The sequence below is a fragment of the Diadema setosum genome, chromosome 22 (assembly GCF_964275005.1).
Source record: "Diadema setosum chromosome 22, eeDiaSeto1, whole genome shotgun sequence".
Classification (NCBI taxonomy): Eukaryota; Metazoa; Echinodermata; class Echinoidea; order Diadematoida; family Diadematidae; genus Diadema; species Diadema setosum.
The window spans coordinates 20,772,073-20,792,038 of NC_092706.1; the positions used below are offsets into that span (position 1 = coordinate 20,772,073).

The 19,966-nt window shown below is 36.5% G+C and overlaps 1 protein-coding gene across 1 annotated transcript in view; it reads left to right on the plus strand.

Annotated features, from left to right (window-relative positions):
• Nucleotides 1-19,966, plus strand: part of LOC140245204 (uncharacterized) — a 315,944-nt gene that overhangs the window by 183,316 nt on the left and 112,662 nt on the right. The window contains exon 8 of the mRNA XM_072324793.1: nt 3,004-3,093. Coding sequence (XP_072180894.1) covers nt 3,004-3,093 — 90 coding nt within the window. The remainder of the gene's footprint in view (nt 1-3,003; nt 3,094-19,966) is intronic.

The following is a 19,966-nucleotide window of genomic DNA, read 5'->3' on the forward strand; positions in this document are numbered from 1 at the left end:
AGAGGTATGGAGCATCATCATATTCCTCCTCCCTCTCCTTCCCCTCATCAAGCTTTCTTCATTTGCCAACACTTTGTTCTTTACTTCAGTGGTATTTGTTTGTTGATATCACAGCTTGAAATGATTTGAAATCTTTGAATGAAAGCATTAAAGATGTGTCAGTTTGCAACAGAAGTGACACATCACTGTGTGCAAATAAAAAAAAATGAAATAATACCATTAAAATCAAAGGGAAGCTCAGAATAAATGAATCCCTCATCTTGGCTATTTGCTAATTCACCAGACTCTAACCTTTCCACTGATATGATTTTTCCCTGGCTGTTCATCAAAAATATACCTTAACCCGTTGAAGACGGACTGATTTTGCTACAATACGCATTTCCCATAGGCACTGGCCCGAGTATTCTTTAGTATACCATAGTGATGATAATGGTGCTATTTGATATGAGATAGTTTTGATTAGCACACATAATAAAAAACATTCACAAAATTAGAAGCTTATCTCATATTTTAAATTTTAAAAGTTACACAGAAGTGCAATTGATTTTAATGCATTACATAGTAAAGGAGAAACACTGTTATTAAGACCACAATGAAGCCATAATGTTATTGAGCAAATGACTACTTTCAAATAGGTATTTAAAAAAAGAAAGAAAAAATGTCCCCATAAGTCTACAAGGAAAACGACCATCATAGTTTTAGGGAGGAAAAGGGGGGGGGGGCAAAAATTCTAGATGTAAGGCTTACTGTGCCCATGATTGATTGCTCGTCACATCATCAAACTGCTATGCATTTGCACAGTATCAGAAATGACTACATTGAATATGTTTGCCTGTCAATTCATTAAGGATACATGCTAGTGTGGTTTAAACAAAGTGCAAGGGAAAAAAAAAAGTAACCAAAACTGCAGCCGTGGACTTTTGGAAATCTAAAAAAGCAAACTACAACAGCAGCAGGAACAACAACTGGAGCTTGTAGGAATTACAGCGGGTAGAATCTTGTCTAGCCAAGTTATATATAAGGAGAGTTCACCCTATGTGGTCGCAATATGTTTCTGTCATACTGCCCTCTTGTGATGAGAGTGAGCAGAACCAGTGTGTTTTGCTGTCTGCATTTTAGTCAAAATGGCCAAGACAATTCTCATATTTATCCCCCCTTTAATAGTAGCCATTGTCCTCTCGATGTTACTCAGATTTAACCTTCAGTGCACCACATGAACTGTATTCATTTCTAATAATCCCTGCGTTTTTTTGTCTTTGTTTCTTTTTGTTTAGATGCAGTATCGTGTATAATCAATACTTGAAAAGTTTTATCGCAAATTGAGCTAAGCCCCGTTTTTAAACATTTCAAAGTAAATCCATCATCAGATAGAGCAAAACTAAACCTTTCTGGTAATGTCTCACTTGTGACATAACAAGGAATATTCTAGAAGTTATGAGTAAAGATATCCTGTATATTTGTATCATTTTTTTTTTTTTTTTTTTTTTTAGCAGCTTTAATCACAAATGTCTCAACCTAATAAGAATTGAGTTAGGCGTAGCTCGTTTTGTGATGAAATTCTTCACATTATTATCCATTGCAACTTGCAGGCCTCAGAATGATGGACATAAAACAAATAAAAACAAATAAACAGATATCTGTGAATTAAAATTTTCTTACACATAATGCAAGAGTAGTATTCCTTTCTGTCAGGTTCACACAGTGCAACACCAATGCTAAACATAGCATATGTATACCTATCATAAACAAAACAAAACAAATAACAAAACAAAAAACAAGTTATCAGTTGGTACAGTGAAACATTTTGACATACTTATGGGTGTACAGTGCTGACTCCAATATCTTTGGGCCATTCGAAAATGCAGTACAAACTGTACCAAAGCATAAACTTGAGTTACAAACACATCTAGCATTGCACATTGCATGCAATATCATATTTGCCCAAACTATCATTCTCTTTCATGGTGAATGTAGTTTACAAATGCAATGTGAAGTAGATTCATAGAATATACACTTGTATTTACAAGTTTATTATATTTATGCATACTTTGTCGCAAAAGTTGTGGCTGCATCATGTAATGGAGCATGTTCATCTATCTCATATGTTTAAAGGTGCTTAAAAGTTCAAGGCTCAATGAAAAGTTTAAATAATGCAAAAGCTGATATATCCATTTTCATCAGCTTGAGATATTTATGAGATTACAGATGCTGAAAAACAGAAAATAATCCAAAAATATGTGGCAATTCTAATATCTTCAAAAATATGTCTTACTCTGAAACAAGTGCAGAACATATTAAGTGAAAAGATTTAATTTGAATCCATTATTTTGATGATGACCCTACTTTTATTACAAACTTTGAAAATGGTATTTATCTGTTTTTGCATTCAAATTCTTCGTATGTATGTATACATAACCTAATCTTATTGAAAATAATAATTACATGCATGGATGTATAGATCTATTAGATATTGTAGATAAGAAAATTTAATGAAACTGGGATAATCACTCCATGTGTAGAATGAAACTTGCTACGACCTTGGCATTTCTTCAAGTAGAACAGTAATCAGATTTGCATTTTGTTGCACTTGGAATGTATGGTGTCTGTTACTCTATGGAGTACAAAGTAATGGTCTGTCCGGTCATAGCCATAACTCCTCTAAGTTCTGTGTGCCCACATAATCATGTCTGTGCAAGCTACAGTCACAAGTTCATTGACCCATATAAGTAATAGCCCCCAAGCAGACCGAAAAACATCTCATGCTCCTAACGCACTCAGCGAGAGTGAAATACCGCCGTGACACGTCCAATTTGTGCCGACTCTGTAGCCCAAGGTGTATAATTGCTGATGACTCGTCTACTAATTCTCACCCCGCATGTTTTCGTCTCCTTGCAACCCCCCACCCACCTTTTCACCGTATACCTCCGCCGCCGTCCCCCATCGCCGTCTCATCGTCCCCGCATCTCACATGCTCGCCATCATTTGCTGGCCGGGACTAACCAGTCGTAAGGGTCGTAGAGACTCTAACATCTCCCAAGAGACGCAGGAATTCATCGACGCACTGGAGGCTTCCCGCGCCGCCAGGAGAGAAAGGTAACTCAAAATTCTGCCAGGGAATAGACCCTGTCTCTGTTGTCTTACCTTTAAAGGTAGTTGCCCTCATCGTTAAGGAATGGGGGCGAGGGGGGGGGGGGGCTTGGTTAGAGGACCAGGAATGTCCTTATTAACCCATTGAGGATGGGCTAATTTTGCTACAACATGCATTTCCCGTAGACACTTGCACAAGTAAAATTGGGACTCGTCCTTGACGTGTTAAAAAAAAAAATAGCTTATTGTTGGTCTAGTACGAGGGTATGCCAAATTACTTTTCATTGAAAACACTGTCATAAAGAAAAACCTTTTCTTTTAATGTCTATTTTTTTATATATTTTTAATAGTGGTAAAAATATTAGAGGTTCAAGGGATACTTTTGAAAATTGAAACTTGCACACTCTGTGTATTCAGATACCAAATGCCATTCAGATGGACAGCTCTGAGGAAACTGGAAGAGCTTGAAATGAGTGCTACTACGTGCCTTTCAAGAAGAGTAGAGTCCATATTCCCTTCCATTTCAGCTTCTAACATTTATTTTGTGAAATTGCATCAGTTTACTTTAAATTTGTGTGCTGCCAGATTGATGAATTAGTACATGTATGTGATGTCCGGAGGATGCAAGTGTTGATGATGTTTATATACCATATGTAGTGATGGATGTTGATTGCTAATCAATGACACACATTATGTACGTACAAGTATATTAGATGGTACATTATGATGCACATGTGTGGTATTTGTGTGATATTCATATAGTACAAATCATTGCATTTAAATCTTGCTTAAAGCATGGAAGTACTTTGTGTGCATGGGACACATCCTATATTCTGAATTGCATCAATGTTTACCCACTGCCTAAATGTAAAGTAGACATATCCCACTCTTGAATTGTGATGTCATATTTACCATGAATCCCAAAACTTTTATGTGCATGAAACTATTTGTGGCAAGAAGCCAAGATTTGTGAACGTAAAATATAGGCAAAAGTTTTTGTCTGTACACAATACATTAAATGCCAGTCAGTGATTCGCGAAAGTTTCATGCTGAAAAAAAAAAAAAAAAAAAAAAAAAATGGCTGTTGCTCCAGTCTACGGAAGTTCCATACTGCAATGCTTCTCTCTCTTTTTTATGGTACTTCATTATATATTACTTTTAAATCACCCCTGTGGTACTATAAGTCGACAACTATATTAGCAGGGGATTTTAAAGATATGATTTGAACACATGCACACACACACACATGCAAATTGGAAATGGTGCATTTTTCATTGTGCTATCAGCGCAATTTATGAATGTATCTGTGAGCAGGGATGTGACCTGAAAATATCAGCTTTTTGTCACATTGGTAAACAGATTTGTTTTGTTTTTGTTTTTTTTTTTGCTCAGATTTCCAGTTGTCTATGGCCATTGGATAGACTCTGCCACTTTATTTTGCATAGATGTAGCCCATAAAATGTCTAAGCTGTAGGAAAATTTTAAAAGCAAAGATTAGGAATCTAAATTGAATAGTCGCCAAAAGAAAATTTGAAGTGAAACACACACACAAACGTACAAAAATAAACAACTTGAGAAAAATGTGATGAGGTCAGGAGAGGTAATATGCAACGCTGCACACTGACACTGGACCAGTAACTTTTGAGGGATTGATTGCTAGATTTACTGGTCCGACATGGTGGGTAAAATAACCAAAAATATGTTGTCTGGGCCAGTTTAAAATACTGTAAAAGTGGATATTTTCGCGCGACTAATTTTTCGCGCTAGGCCGGGCCAGAAGAGTTTCGCGTGTTTTTAATTCCGCGGAATCAAGACATCACGCACAGGAACGTATGGCAAGCAAAAATATTCGCGTGTTTTTATTTTCGCGCTAGTTTCTGGTTGCGCGAAATGCGCGAAAATTTCAACACCGCGAAAATTTCCACTTTTACAGTAGTACAGTACCAGTAAATTTAAGGTTGGGACCAGTAGGGAAAACATACTCGTAGGTTAGTGTGCAGCCCTGCAATATGTTAATACATGTAAAATCTTTGCTAAAGTGAAGAGAGAGAAAGAGAGAAAGGAAGAAAAAAAGAGAGAAAGAAAGAGAGGAAGAGAGTATAAGAGAGAAAGAAGGATAAAGAGGAGGAGGGAGAGAGATAGATGGAGAGATTATCACCTCAAGAGGAGAGAAGCTATCCAGCAACTAAATTCATCATGTGATAATTCTGAAAATTGATGCAGATTATCATCACAGGACCATTTCTTGTTCTTGTTGTTTTTGTTGTTGTTGATGTTGCACCAAAATAACTGCACTCCTGAAAATGTCTTGGGAGTATCTACGTCGATTCATATAACTGCATTATATCCTGATAGGGATGTTTTGCAGCCGTTAAATTACCTATAAACATGTTTTTACTTACTTGTACTGTGGGTTTGGGGAAGTTTCATATCATCAAAATAAGGCCTGTAGAAGCGTGTATCGAAACATGTGAAGAGTTTGTTCCTGATTTGAATTTCCAGAATATGCTTGCATGCCATTAACAGGCAATTAGAAACTAGTTTGAGAATCTGTTTTTATAGTGATTGATGTGAAAAATTGATTCATCAAAGGATATGAGAAATAACGATGCAAGAGGAAGAAAGCAATAGGGCTGTTAAGAAAATGAAAAAAAAAATCAATCGCGATCAATTCTGGCATTGCTAATATTGATACCCATAGAATTATGATGTTACTATTCTGATCATTATCAGAAATTGCATATTATCGACATAATTTGTGTAAGTATGATGGATTATAAATATGCTTCCAAAACAAGAAAGTAAATGATTACCCTGGTGGGTATCTAAATATATCAGCAAATGCTTTCAAGTCTAACATGCAGGTGAAACTGAAAGAGGCAAGGGAATGGTAGGCAAGTTCTGGGTTGCGTCATTCTGGGGAAATAAAGTTCAGAGCCAACAATCAGCCAATGCCGGAGGTGACAGGCACAGTGTTGAAATAACTCCAAATTAGATGAGTGCATTCGCAGCCAATAAATTCTGCAAAATGAAAAACGACATACCCAGGCCTGCGTGTGGGCCGAGCCGTCTGTGGCAGTGGTGACCCAGTATTTGCCAACTCGTTTTGCTGAAAACAATTTCTAGGACAGTTACTCGACAGACGCAGAATTTTGCTGAGCAGAATGCTTTCTGCCGAGAGTTCCCTGGCTGCTGTGGTTACGTATGTATGGTTTTGATCGTTTATTTCATTTGTGTGTGTGTGTTAGTAATTGTATCATCATTTTGTTTTACCATGTGTGTGATACATTTCCATGGAAAGGTAGTTACCATAGTTCTTAGAAAATATTTCCTTTCAATATGTAAAAATTGTTAAAATTTGCAGGTATGGTTTATACCGTATATTAGCACTATACCATAGTTTTCAGAAAAAAAAAGGTATTTTCTTTCAATATATGTAAAAATTGTTGATATTGTGGGGCATGGTTCATATATGTGACCGTGCACCACAAAACGAACATAAAGTCGCCAGACATAGATTTTTAGTTAAGGTTAAATTCTGAAAGAGCAGACTCTAAGCTTTAAAATGATATATAACTCAATCCAAATGGACTCTCAAGTGTTTAATCTTTACCAAGCCGTGCTTGCTGTGCGATGAATGGAACAAATAACAGGACGGTAACCACCAGAGCAACAACAATGAAGTGATTAACAGATTAAGCTGAAATTGTGCATGCCTTATTAACACATTCTGTTGATGATAAGTGTCAACTTTCAAAGCAGAAGCGTTATCCCTTCTAAAGTTATTGGAGTTGAAAGTGATGAGCATGGACAGGGTTTTTAAGAAATGAAAAGAGGACTCTTTGAGAAACACCTAATCACACTATTCCACTAAAAAGTGATCCAGAAAAACTGCTGATAACCAAATTTCCTTTTCGTTTTATGATCCCAAACTTTAGTATGATGTAGAAGAAGACTTGTTCTTTCAGAAAATATGAAAAAGTCAAGATTGGCTAGGTTGACCTATATTTCACCCATTTTCCGCTCTCAGACAAAATCAGTGCGTGCGACTTTTTGTTCGTTTTGTGATGCACGGTCACATATAGTACTTTATTTTTCTTCTGCATTTCTTGAGCTGAGTGATCGTGGGAAGTTACAGACTGATTGCTTGTGTTGAAACATCCAAAATAACTTCTTAGCCTCTAGCTTATGATCCTTTGGTGATGTTAATGCTTGTGATCAATGATATTACAACATTAGATATGTGACCGTGAATCACAAAACGAACACAAAGTCGCAGCCCGTGATTTTGCGTGAGGACCTCAAAAATGTGAAATGGGTCAACCAAGTCTATCTTGACTTTTTCATACTTTCTGAAAGAGCTATTCTTTGTCTACATTAATCTTAAGATTGGTGTCATAAAACGAATGGGAAAGTGTGTTTGCACCAGTTGTTCTACAACCCCTTTTTGTAGAGTAGTGCGATTAGGTATGTCTTTAGAGGTCCCTTTTCATTTCTTTAAAATCCTTTGCACACCCTTCACTTTTAACTCTAATAACTTTTGAATAGATAGGGCTACCACCTTGAAAGTTGGCGTTTATTATGGACAGAATGTGTTAATTGAGCATGCTTAATTTCAGCTTAATCTAATAATCCCCTCATTGTTGTTGCTACAATGGTTTACATCCTTTTTTTTTTTTTTTTTGTTTGGTCCCATTCATTGCACAGCCAGCACGGTTTCTAAAGATTAAGCACTTGAATAGACCCTTTACTTCAGAACCCCTTTTCTCAGTTCACACCTTTCAAGAGTGTGTGCTTTCTTTCCAATATTTAGATAGGTTACAGAGTCCATTTAAATTTAGTTATACATCATTTTAAAGCTTAGAATCTGCTCTTTCAATATCTGCCCTTAACCAAAAATCCATTTCTGGTGGCTTTTTGTCACTACCTTGTCACTGTTTTTTTTTTTTTGTTATGTCAAATTCTGAAATCAGCTATCAAAAGTATTCCAAGGTTTCAACAAGAGAGCACAAGCTATAATGCACAATGCTTCTTCTGTGTAGAGCTGTTGTACCACACATGTGCAACCAACATCTTGATGGGTCCTTTTACAATTGTATATGTGTTCTGATTGGTAGAATCAATCTGTTTGGATTAGTCACTACCGTCCCCCCCCCCCCCCCCCCCCCGGCAAATTTTTACACGTCACCACAGTAATCAAGTTTGAATAGTATTATGAGGATGGAATTATAACCACAGAAAACAAACAAAAATACTTTATTTCTTCTTTTTCTATGAAAGTGAGGAATGCATGTTCATTTGGTATTTATACTTTGTATCTATTATAAGTTTGAGATCTGTTTATATAGAGAACAGATTATTAATGTGACCAACATTGGCAAGATATTGTTGGGTTCCTGAAAACATGAAAAGGTAAGAAATGAGAAAAACACAAGCAAACCTGTTAAGTTATCGGAGTATGGTCATAAAGCAAAACTTACCTGCTTTTGCCCAAATGCACATTGGAAGCTGTCCATTTAGGGATAAAAAACAACAACCAAAAACCCAAAGAAACAATAAAAGCCAAGGTATTGTTGATTTTACAAAGCAAATTACATCCAGAGTTTGGACTGAAAGTGCATCAAATGTTCTTTTGTGCCTAACTGTCACAACCTGCTGAAAGGTGTTGTGGCTGAGGGGATAATTAAGAGTGCACGTTTCAGAATCACATGAACATGATTTAGGTTTGTGGGTTCGAATCCCACAAATCCCAACACATTTGCCCTTCAGCAGGCACTTTATACACATTGCTGCTCTCCACCCAGGAGTATAAAAGGGTACCCGGTAGGATGAGAATGTTTATGTTGGTTGATCAGCATGTGTGCGCCTGTAAAATGGCGACTGGCTGGAATGCTCCCCAGGGAGTGGATCAGAGTGAGCACTAGCTCTTAGTGCTGGTTGAAAATAATGTATCCAGAGACCAGGGTAATAATAGTATATGTGACCGTGCACCTCAAAACGAACATAAAGTCGCACACACTGATTTTGCGTCTGGACTGAAAATAAGTGAAATGGGTCAACCTAGCCGAAATTGACTTTTTCATATTTTCTGAAAGAGCGGGTCTTCTTTTACATTATGCTAAAATTTGGTATCATAAAACGGGCAGGAAAGTGTGTTTTTTTTAGCAGTTTATCTCGAACTTTTTTGGTAGAATAGTGTGATAAGGTGTGTCTTTAGAATCCCTTTTTCATTTCTGAAAAACCTTGTCCACACTCTTCACTTTCAACTCTAACAACTTTTGAAAGGATAGTGCTACTGCTTTTAAAGTTGGCATTAAGTATGGACAGAATGTGTTAATGAGGCATGCTTAATTTCAGTTTAATCTGATAATCCCTTCATTGTTGTTACTCTGGTGGTTTACTTCCTGTTTTTTGTCCCATTCATCGCACAGCCAGCACGGTTTGGTAAAGATTAACCGCTTGAATAGACACTGTACTTCAGAGTCTCTTTTCTCAGTTCACACTTTTCCCGAGTTTGTGCTTTCTTTCCAATATTTAGATAGGTTAGGAGAGTCCATTTGATTTGAGTTATACATCATTTTGAAGCTTAAAGTCTGCTCGGATTTCAAAATATGGTCTTAACTGAAAATTCATGTCTGGCGACTTTTTGTTTGTTTTGAGGTGCAGGGTCACATATATGCACTTTGAGCACTCTTAAAGATTCTATTTGGCACAGTATAACTTGTTATTATTATTATTATTATTCTTATTATTATTATTCTTCTTCTTATTATTATTATTATTGTTATTATCATTGTTATTACTGTTATTATTATTATTATTATTATTATTATTATTGTTATTATCATTGTTGTTATTATTTTTATTATTATTATTATTATTATTATTATTATTATTATTATTATTATTATTATTATTATTATTATTATTATTATAATTATTATTATTATTAAGTTAACAGCAATTCCAGATATCCCAACAGAGAGCTAAACTGGTGGTTGTCTTTGTCTGCCTGTTATACTTCATAACTCCTGTGCATAATTTCATAACTCAATCCATTTCTGCCATGATGTTCAAAGTGTCTGTTACAACAGTTTAATCATGTTCATTGATGTGAATCAGGCACTGTGAAGTAATAATGTGATGAGTTATTGCCAGGGTTATGTCAAGGGGATGCCATTAGTTGACCAAATACGTGTATCTATCGTTGCTGGGGCAACAAGACCTCGTATGAGTCATATCTACAAAACAAAATACCAAATGTTCAGGAGAGCAAAAAAACATGGCAGCCAAAGCACTATATCAAATGGGATAGCCTTTCCTTTGACATGCCATGGTGGCTTCATTTTTGGGGTAAGACAACTATGATTTGAACAGGACACCACTTAACTAATTATCTCAACATTAAAAAAAAAAAAGTCATTTTCACCAAAATTTCAGATACAAGGTCTTGTCATCCCAGCAACGCTGTATCATTCAATGTATCTGTGTTGTGTTTGTCAAATTGCGAAACTTGTAGATGTGGAAAATATTGAATTGGCACAGACAGTACTCAAAAGTGTGATCATGTCAAACTTTGGGGGGGGGGTGTAAGGAGAGATTTGTTTTTGTTTTTGTTTTTGTTTTCTTTATAGAAATAGATAGAGGAGAGAGAAGGAGAGAGAGATGGTCAGTGAAGATATGGGGGGGGGGGGGTGATTAAAATACCTCTGCATTCCAAAGGGTAAGGGTCCACCGAATAACCTCCCTTCACACTCCAAGTAGTATGGTTCCCATACATGCGTGTATGGCAGAAGGAGTCAGGCATATGAATATTCATGAGAGGGAATGGAAAACAGAGAAAGAAGGCGGAGCCTAACACAAGTCGTTCCCAGGGGCTACATATATAGTATGCGAGGATGCTTGTGAAAACAGCAAACCAACTCAGCCTACAATATGTGAGAATGAATATTGTGCCCTATATGACCCGTTAGAGTTTGCTATTTACAAAATGCCTGACTTATTTTTATATGTATGTATGTGTAGTACTGTGTTCACATTTTAAAGTCAAAATAAAGGTACTTATAATGATTAGCAGAAAGAATATAAGATACGGTAGTGATAGTGATAGTGGTTAGAGTGATGTGAGAGTTTATCTCCAGAATGGATGATGTTGTCACTTTTGAAAATTAGCAAAATTCAAGTCAATCTTGAGCAAATCATGATTTCAACAGTCATATGCTGCATTCCTTGAAAAAAAGATGGACCTGTTTAATAGAGAATCACCAATAGTAGCACTTTAATTGGCACTGATATGTGGGGCCTGTTTCATCATAAATTTCTGTTTGTATCATACATCACAGTAATTAGAGTTACCATGGCAATATCTAAAATTCTCTTGGTTGATTGGTTGCCTCCAAGTGCTGCCATAGTAACATTCATGATACAATTTGTATATAAGATATTGTCTCTCATTCGACATACATTATAATATATTTACTGTAATATCAAACAGCTCGTAGAGATTTTTGTTTCATATGCCCCACCCTAGCAATAATTGTAATTTATACCCAAAGTCACCGTGACAGATGCTTTAGACGTTTGCAACCCATCAAAGCTGTGGCCTATTTGCAGCCATGGTAACCATAATTATTGTAAGTAACAATGGTTATGGACTGCTTGATGAAACAGGGTCCCTAGATCAGCCTAAACACATGCCGCACCTGCGCCGTATGTTTTAATCGTTGCAACGCCTGCTGCTCTGTGCCGTGATGACTAGTCTTTGGTCGGGCGACCGCACAGTCTTCCTTTGTTGTCATATTTGAGTTTTGTTTTCTTGCCGTGAGTCACAAGAAAGGCAGCAATTTAAATCCCCACGTCACATACAGAATTTGTGCCAATAATTCCATATCTCAAATTGGGGGGCTTCTTGATGGTATCTGTGCCGTTTTCTCCCTGGACAAAAGGGATGATTTCTCAGCTGACCTGGAAAACTTCCCTTTAAGGGTTCAAATGATGTGTCTTGTATCAATTCCATCTAATACCAGGGCCAAGTCTGCCTATAAAGAATTTCATGCTGATGCCATTGCTTGAAATCAGAAGAGTGTTAAGTACATTTTAGCAAGGAATTGCTTTCTTGAGTTTCATCTGTTATGGCACCCTTCTTCTGCATCTTTTTATCCTACATAACAACAATAGATATTAAAGTTGAATTATGTTGTATTCTGTCTTAAAGCCTTCTTGATAAAACGGGGCCCTGGAATCAACACAATTAGACCAGTGATAAGTTACAAAGGAAGGCAGAATAAACTGACTAGAAAGAATATAATTTATTACCAATGGAATCCCATTTTCTTTGCTCTTTTTTCCGCCAGTGATAAGTTTCACATATTTATATATTGTTCAACAGGATAAAGTGGAAAAAAGACAAAGCAAACCAAACAAAACGATTAAAAAGAATATAGAATTGGGACAGAGATGAGGCATTGTATGCATGCACAGGGTGATAAAAAAATAAAGCAGAGGTGAGGTAGTATATGTATGATGGTCAAATTCGACTGACCAGTCCAGTCCTTTCACCACTCCTGTTTGTGTAAACGGATCCGTACTTTCAATGTGCGCATTGGTCGGTCTGGCGACACGAAACATGAGTATCATTGTATCCGTTGTGACCTGGTTGTCGTCTACGTTTGAAGGACATATCTGGAATGCCACTGTATTATCAATGTACATATTGTGGTAATGAGTGTAATCAGTTGGCATGTAAGACCGTTGTTGTTTTTTTTTTTCTTGGGACTGGTTGTGTAGCCGACTCATAGGGGCTTCCATGTTGCATACCTATCCCAACAGTCACAGACTATAGTAGAGAATTACATCATCTTCTGTACAATATGCACGCCAGGGTGCTACAGACACCACATACCACTTGTCCAGGGCAACGGAAACTTGCTGTGAGGCAAGTGAGATGGGTTGGTGCTTGCCGCTTATGATGCAAACCCTTTGTCCAGATATTTAAACCTGGGCAAGTAAGCAAGGATAGATTTTGCTCAGACTTATGTTTGTATAATATACTGAAGATTTTGGTATCCTGATATTCTTCAAAACATCAACATCAAGTTCTAGACTCTTGTAAATAAATTCAGCAACATTGATTTATAAATGTCGAATATTGTGAGGTCATATATCACCCTTTGTGCATGACAAATTTGTAAAAAAATAAAAATGATCAAATAAACAAAATGAAAATAGAAGGATGCACCTGTCAATCTCAAGACCAATAATACTCAGCTACTGATGTAAACAACATTTACAAATTAATATAACATTGATCTTTTGTAATGTTTACTTTTACCTTTTATCTTCTTTTTGCTTTGTATAGTCTCATGGCTAGGTATACTTTTTCTCCTGTGGTATATCTGCTTCCTGTAGGCACCAGGTTACTGGCATATCATATACTTCTTACAATACTTAAAACGTTGGCTATCCACTATGCTGATGTATTCATGTTGGGATATAATGGGTTAAGCTGAAACAGACAGAAGTTAATTATTGTTATCATATCTTTCTTATATCTTTCTTTTTTTCAACCTTGTGATATTTGAACAAGCAAGTATGTTGTACAGTCTTCGTATTTGGCCCATACGTATGGAACATAATCAACCATGAGGCTGGAAAAAAGGGTAGAAAACAGTGCAGGTCATTTAACAATGATGATCAGCTCAACATTTGATAGGTACTCGGCTTAGCTGTAAATGGTGCGTAAATGCTACTCGTCTGGACGGGCCCAATAATGCCTAGTGATCTATGCAGTGTCCAAGTGTACCATGTGTGAATATGCATGTGTGTGTGTGTGTGGGTGTGTGTGTAGACATTTTGTCTGGCGTAGGTGTGTATCGCTGTCCTCATGGTAGTATCGCACTACTCATTATACCCTTGAACTGCGGCCTTCATTGCTGAAAGAGAGAATGGAAGAGAGAATGGGGGGGGGGGGATAGGGAGAGAAGAATTAAGTGTGGAGATGTTAACCCTTTGAGGATGGATTGATTTTGCTACAACACGCATTTCCCATAGACACTTGCTGAGTCTACTCAGGACTCGTCCTCAACGGATTAAGGGAGACAAGAGCTTGAAAAGAGAGATGAAGAGATGAAGATGTTTCAATATGGAAGGAGAGAAAAAAAAAAAACAACAACAAGAGAGATAAGATGAGGAAGAAGAGAAAATGAAAAAGTAAAGTACAAACTGTGATAATGAAAAAAAAAGAAAGAAAGAAAGAAAGAAGACAAGAGATGAGTGGAATGCAATACAGCAGTGAATATGGGAGAAAATTTTTGAAGTGGCAGAATGAAAGATATTTAAAAAGAGACAGGAGGAAGAAAAGAATAGGAAAATTTAGACACATAATTGCATTGAAAGAGAAGTTGAGATATAACAGAGAGAGATAGAGAAAGAAGAGAGAGGAAGAGATAGATAATGAAATGACAGGTTAGATTAACCCATCGAGAATGAGCTGATTTTGCTGCAATACATGTTTCCCATAGACATCTGCCCAGTCATACTCTAGACCTATCTCCGACGGGTTAAGAAACAAGACTATTCAGGAGATACAGACATTTTCCTCCTTAGTGGTGTAGGATGTGTGTATGTGTTTAGGATGAATAACAGGAACCAAAGATGCAGTACAAAAGAGGGAAAGCATAGCTAGGGCAATTATCAAATATAACTGAAGATGGATTTAGTATAGCCAATGCAAATGACAAGCAGAAACAGACATACAAGCACGCAGGGCAAAAACATGAGAGAAAAAGATCTTGAGAGGGAAAAGAAGGTGGATTTGCGAATTGATTAACAAAATGTATAAACACTTGGGTATATATATGTGGGCCATTCTCAGATTAAGTGTTCAATTCCATGTGAGTAAAACCGAAAAATCAACCACAAAGTAATACATTCAAAGATGTGTTTTCGGAAACTTCAAAACCGGTCAAATACGAAACAAAAAGTGGAACATTCTAAATGATGGCCATTCATTGAGTAAAAATGAATTGAAATAGAGCATCATATATGATTTTTGATCACCAATCAGATACGTTACCGCAAATTTACATGTTGAAATGGACCCCTATCTCTGAATTAAATTTATTGTTTTGATCCAATTTCTGTTCAGGAAAAGACATCTGTCCCCCCTAAAGATATTGGGGTTTTTCAAGAGGTAAAGATGTTGTCATCCCTTGCTAATTGGTAGAAATTATTTCTGTGTGGTAGGTTGAAATATGCTTTTTGCTGGAATGAAACATAACCTTAAGATTCACTTTGTATTTTTAACAAATTTCGCTTACAAATAAAGTTTCGAATCCCACAAATCATGCAAAGGGAACGATCCGATCTGGAATTTCCACAGGAAACAAATATGAATTGCTTTTCTGGGGAAATAACTATTGAAACACTCCGAATCACCTTTGGTAACGTATCTGGTAAAATATAAGTAATAATTGTAGTTGTGTATGAATTAATAAATATCACCTGTTTAATTATTTACCTCATGAACTGATGTAAAAATGAATGATGTAAGCCCAAATTAACCATTTTAAACATTGTACGTAATATTTAAACTATGAAATGTAGTGGAAAAGAGCCCTAAATGTGAAAGCTAAGTTTTTCATTCACAGAATATTCTCATCTTGCGTCTGAATGTATTCATCCATCTGACTATAACTATTCATTAAGTTTTGATGGATAATGCAAACAAGGTTTAAAAAATATATTTTTGCAGGCACTTAGAAGGAAGTAGGTACAGTCTCTATGAACTCGATATGCTGAACAGTTGTTTGACCTATGGTAACGTATTTGGCTCATCCCTTTTAATGAAAATGAATAAATAATTGTTCAACTTATCAATGAATCTTGAGTAGTTCTTCATATGTTGAAAAACACTAGAATAAATATGCAACAGAACACTGAAACTTTTCTCGGAAGCGTTTCATAAACTACTTTTTACTCTTTCAAAGTTTGATAACGTATCTGGCGTACCGTAAATGAATCTGTCGGTGAAGTTACAGAGCAATTTCTACTGAATATTCTTCATTTGAACATAACTTTAATTTTTTATGGAAGCGTCATTCTATGAAGAATTGTTTTATGAACACTTTGTTTTACATAACATTATTTGTCACCGTGGGTGCCCTGAATTATACGTAACGTATCTGCTAAATCTGAAAAGCAAAAAACTGATATGCTGAATCTTAGCTTCGTCTTGTAAAATAAAAGTTCAAAGTTGTTGCATAGAATATGAAAGTGGCTGGGTTTTATGGAATAGAACTTTGGAGTTTATGAGTACACAACGATTTGTTTGTATAAACATTTACAATTTCTTTTCAGCATTTTGATTATGTGGTAACGTATCTGTCGGAAAACTTGGCATTAAGTTGTGAGACACTGACGCACAAAGAAAAATCATGTGGAAGTGTTGCTCTTTTTCACCTCTCTGTCCTTTTGGTGTAAGAATATAATCCTGAGGTCCAACAAAACGAAGCATGTAATGTGTAGGGATGAATTTTGACCAGATTTGATCCCCAGAAAGCACAAGACCAATGAGCAAAATTCGGTCACGTATCTGGGGTAACGTATCTGTGGTAACGTATATGGTCGATCATATTATTATGAGAGCGATATCTACCAAATATTTCTCACTTGTACTAAACTTTTATGTTGAATCGATGCGTCATTCCGAGGAGTAATGAATAATATACAATTTGTCTGACATTGCAATATCTCTCGCAGTGGGAAGCGTGAAAAGTATGTAACGTATCTGTCCAAATAAAAGTGTAGAAAACCGATATTTCAAACATTGTACCGTATTCTCGATAAAGAGCTGTTGCACAAAAAATCTAAGTACTTGCAGTGTATGAAGTATATCCTCAGGGTTTCATATACACAGGGTCATTGCATAGTCTTGTTATTTTCGCAATGCTGTAACACTAAAGAAACTGGTAACGTATCTGGCGGTGAATTTGGCGACAGGTTTCAAAAGGCTATAAAAAAGAAGTTCATAAAAATTTTGGAACTTTTTGAGTATTGTGATTAGCACATACGATATGCTCATCGTCCATGAAAATGATATTTGGATTGTGTGTTTGTGTACGGAGAGGAGCAATAAAACATAATTCTGAAATAGCCGGCGACACTGCGTTTTGGGGGTCTTAACGAAGTTTAACAGCAAAATTTTATACAAAAAGGTAGACAACCGCATTTGATCGTGTTTATTTTTAACAAATAAAGTCCTCGTGATATATTATAAACATTTAAATAGTATCTAATAGGTTTCAGGGAACCGCAAACAGTCATGGAAGGTCGGCGACACCAAAATTCCGTATTTGAACGCTTTTACTGAGAATGGGCCATGTAAAAGAGAGGTACAGACATGAGATTAACAGAGGCCAATGGAGCAAACATAAATGGATTGGCAATTTTAAGACAGCAATCAGCAACATCAACTCAGGAGGGGGGGGGGGGAGGTGGGCTGGGAGAAAGAACTATATTTTAGACAGACAGACAGACAGACAGACAGGCAGACAGACAGGCAGACAGACAGTCAAATAATGTGTTTGTGTGTGTGTGTGTGTGTGTGTGTGTGTGTATCATTGTGTATGCATGTCTGGGTCTGTAGTGGGAGAGGACACTGGAATGTATTGCCTGGAACCATGTTACAGTACAGCGATGGTGATGTGGTGTGGCCTAAATGGAGACTGGTATCTGGGTTAGATATCAAGTAATTGCAGTGCATTGTCCATAGGGTGTCATTGTGTGAGGATCAATTATGCGAGCCCACTCTTTTCAGGGTAGTCAGTGCGTGGGCAAGGTCAGTATGACACATAGATAAAGTATGGACCATATATTACCTCCAATGTGCATCTGTCAAACCAAGGTCAAGTTTTAATGGAACACTATGAAACTAGATTAATGAATCTTGAGGTCCAGTAACCCTTATATAAGGGCTCGGGGCCACTAAAAATCTATGTCAGGTCATAAAATTTCAAAGACAGGCTTTCTTTTGTGGTGGCCTGATCTGGCACTTAAGATTCAAACTGAATTGTCATGTTTCTGTTTATTTCGGGCCACCAGATTTTCAGATTTAAAGATTTTAGTGGCCCAAATGGGCCACCAGAGAGAGAAAAGAAAGTGAGTGATGAGCCCTGCATCATTCATATTGTTGTATTGTCAATTTCATGGATGTGTGTACTCCACAGATTTTTACATTCCCAAGCTTGTTCTATTACCAAATAATATATTGTTCCATTTCCCAGTGTGCTTTTTGTAGGAGATAGTATGCTTGACTGAGAATATTGATTATGGATTACTGTTCATGCCTCTTTTTTTGTTCATTTTCTTTTTCTTTTGTTGCTATCAGAGTGATTTATATTTGTAGGAATGAAAAAGGTAGTCATAATGTCTACTGTCTGTCTAAAATTAGGTTCCTGTCTGTGCAGAGAATATTTGCTGCAGCAAAATGAAAGTGCTTTTGGTTGTGTGTTCCTGATGGGATTTTGCAGGAAATGACATCACATATTGGTACAATATGAGCAATTGTGTAGAAATTACACTACATGAATCTACATATCTTCTATATTGTACCAATTGCAATGTGATGACCATTTGGGCAATGTTGGGGGGGGGGGGTTAGGATTTGTTGTAATGTGCGTCACAGTCATATGAGCTGGTGTTAGATTTCAATATATACCTGGGAATATCGTCCTAACCTTTAAAGACAGTCCAACACAACAATCGGCTATTTCGTGATGTGCTTTTCTGTATGTGCATTTTTGAGGCAATAGACCTGAGTCTTCCTTCACTAGACAATGGTCTGTTTTGTTATGACATTGCAATAGTGCCAGAAAAGACAATATTCTATTGCGCCCAGGAATTCTTTACCTGGAAATGGAAATGAATGATTGAGATCATGGGGAGTGATTTATTTCGCATATTACTCCTATGGAGTAGAAAACTTCAGAACTACGGTCTAAAGATGTACAAAAATGTATGTGAGTAAGTCTGATGAGATGCTTTTTATGATTTTTTTTTTCAATTTCCCATTAAGTAAATCATTTCATTATTAAAGACTTTCCAATGCATTTTCATACTGGTGAGCTGGAGGAAATGATATACATATTTTTTTCTTGTTCATCATTATTAGGTGATATTAATAAAGATCTATTATGCTCCCACCTATGAATCTGAACTGCATTTCCATTTCCATTTCCCCCATTATTATATTACTCCTTTCAATACTTCCATTAATATACATATTTTTTAGGTTATCAGATTGTAGCTTTTTTCCTTTCTTTGGTGTGTCTTAAGTTGGGATTAATAGATGTTTCTTTCATTAAAAGTAGCCTGTCTCAAAACATTGATAGGGAGATAAACAAAATTGATTGATGTGATTGCATGGAATAGAAAATATTCTTAAATCTCTCAGGGAGATATGAATTTATGCAATAAAACACTTGTCTATCACTCTTGTTGATTTGTGGAAATCAGTCTGACATCTATTGCAAATAAAGAATAAAAAAAAATAGACATTGAATTATTAATCAGTAGAGAGAGGAAAAGTATTGATGGTATCCAAATGTATGTGGCTTGGTTGCAAAATTTCCTGCTGAATTGTTGTGTATGGTGCTTATTAATTATGAAATTGATTATAAATCAATAAATCGGTAATTTCCCAACCTTCCCACCCCCTCCCTCAATCGAGGCACCTGTGTGAGATACAAAATTATAAATCTGGGTAGCCAACATTTATCCCCCGCCTCATTTACACCGACACGCCAGTGTCACCCTGCTATTGCCGCGGTGATGGGTAAGCATGAATGCCGAGTGCGCTGCGTGTAGAGTTTAGCCTTTCCAC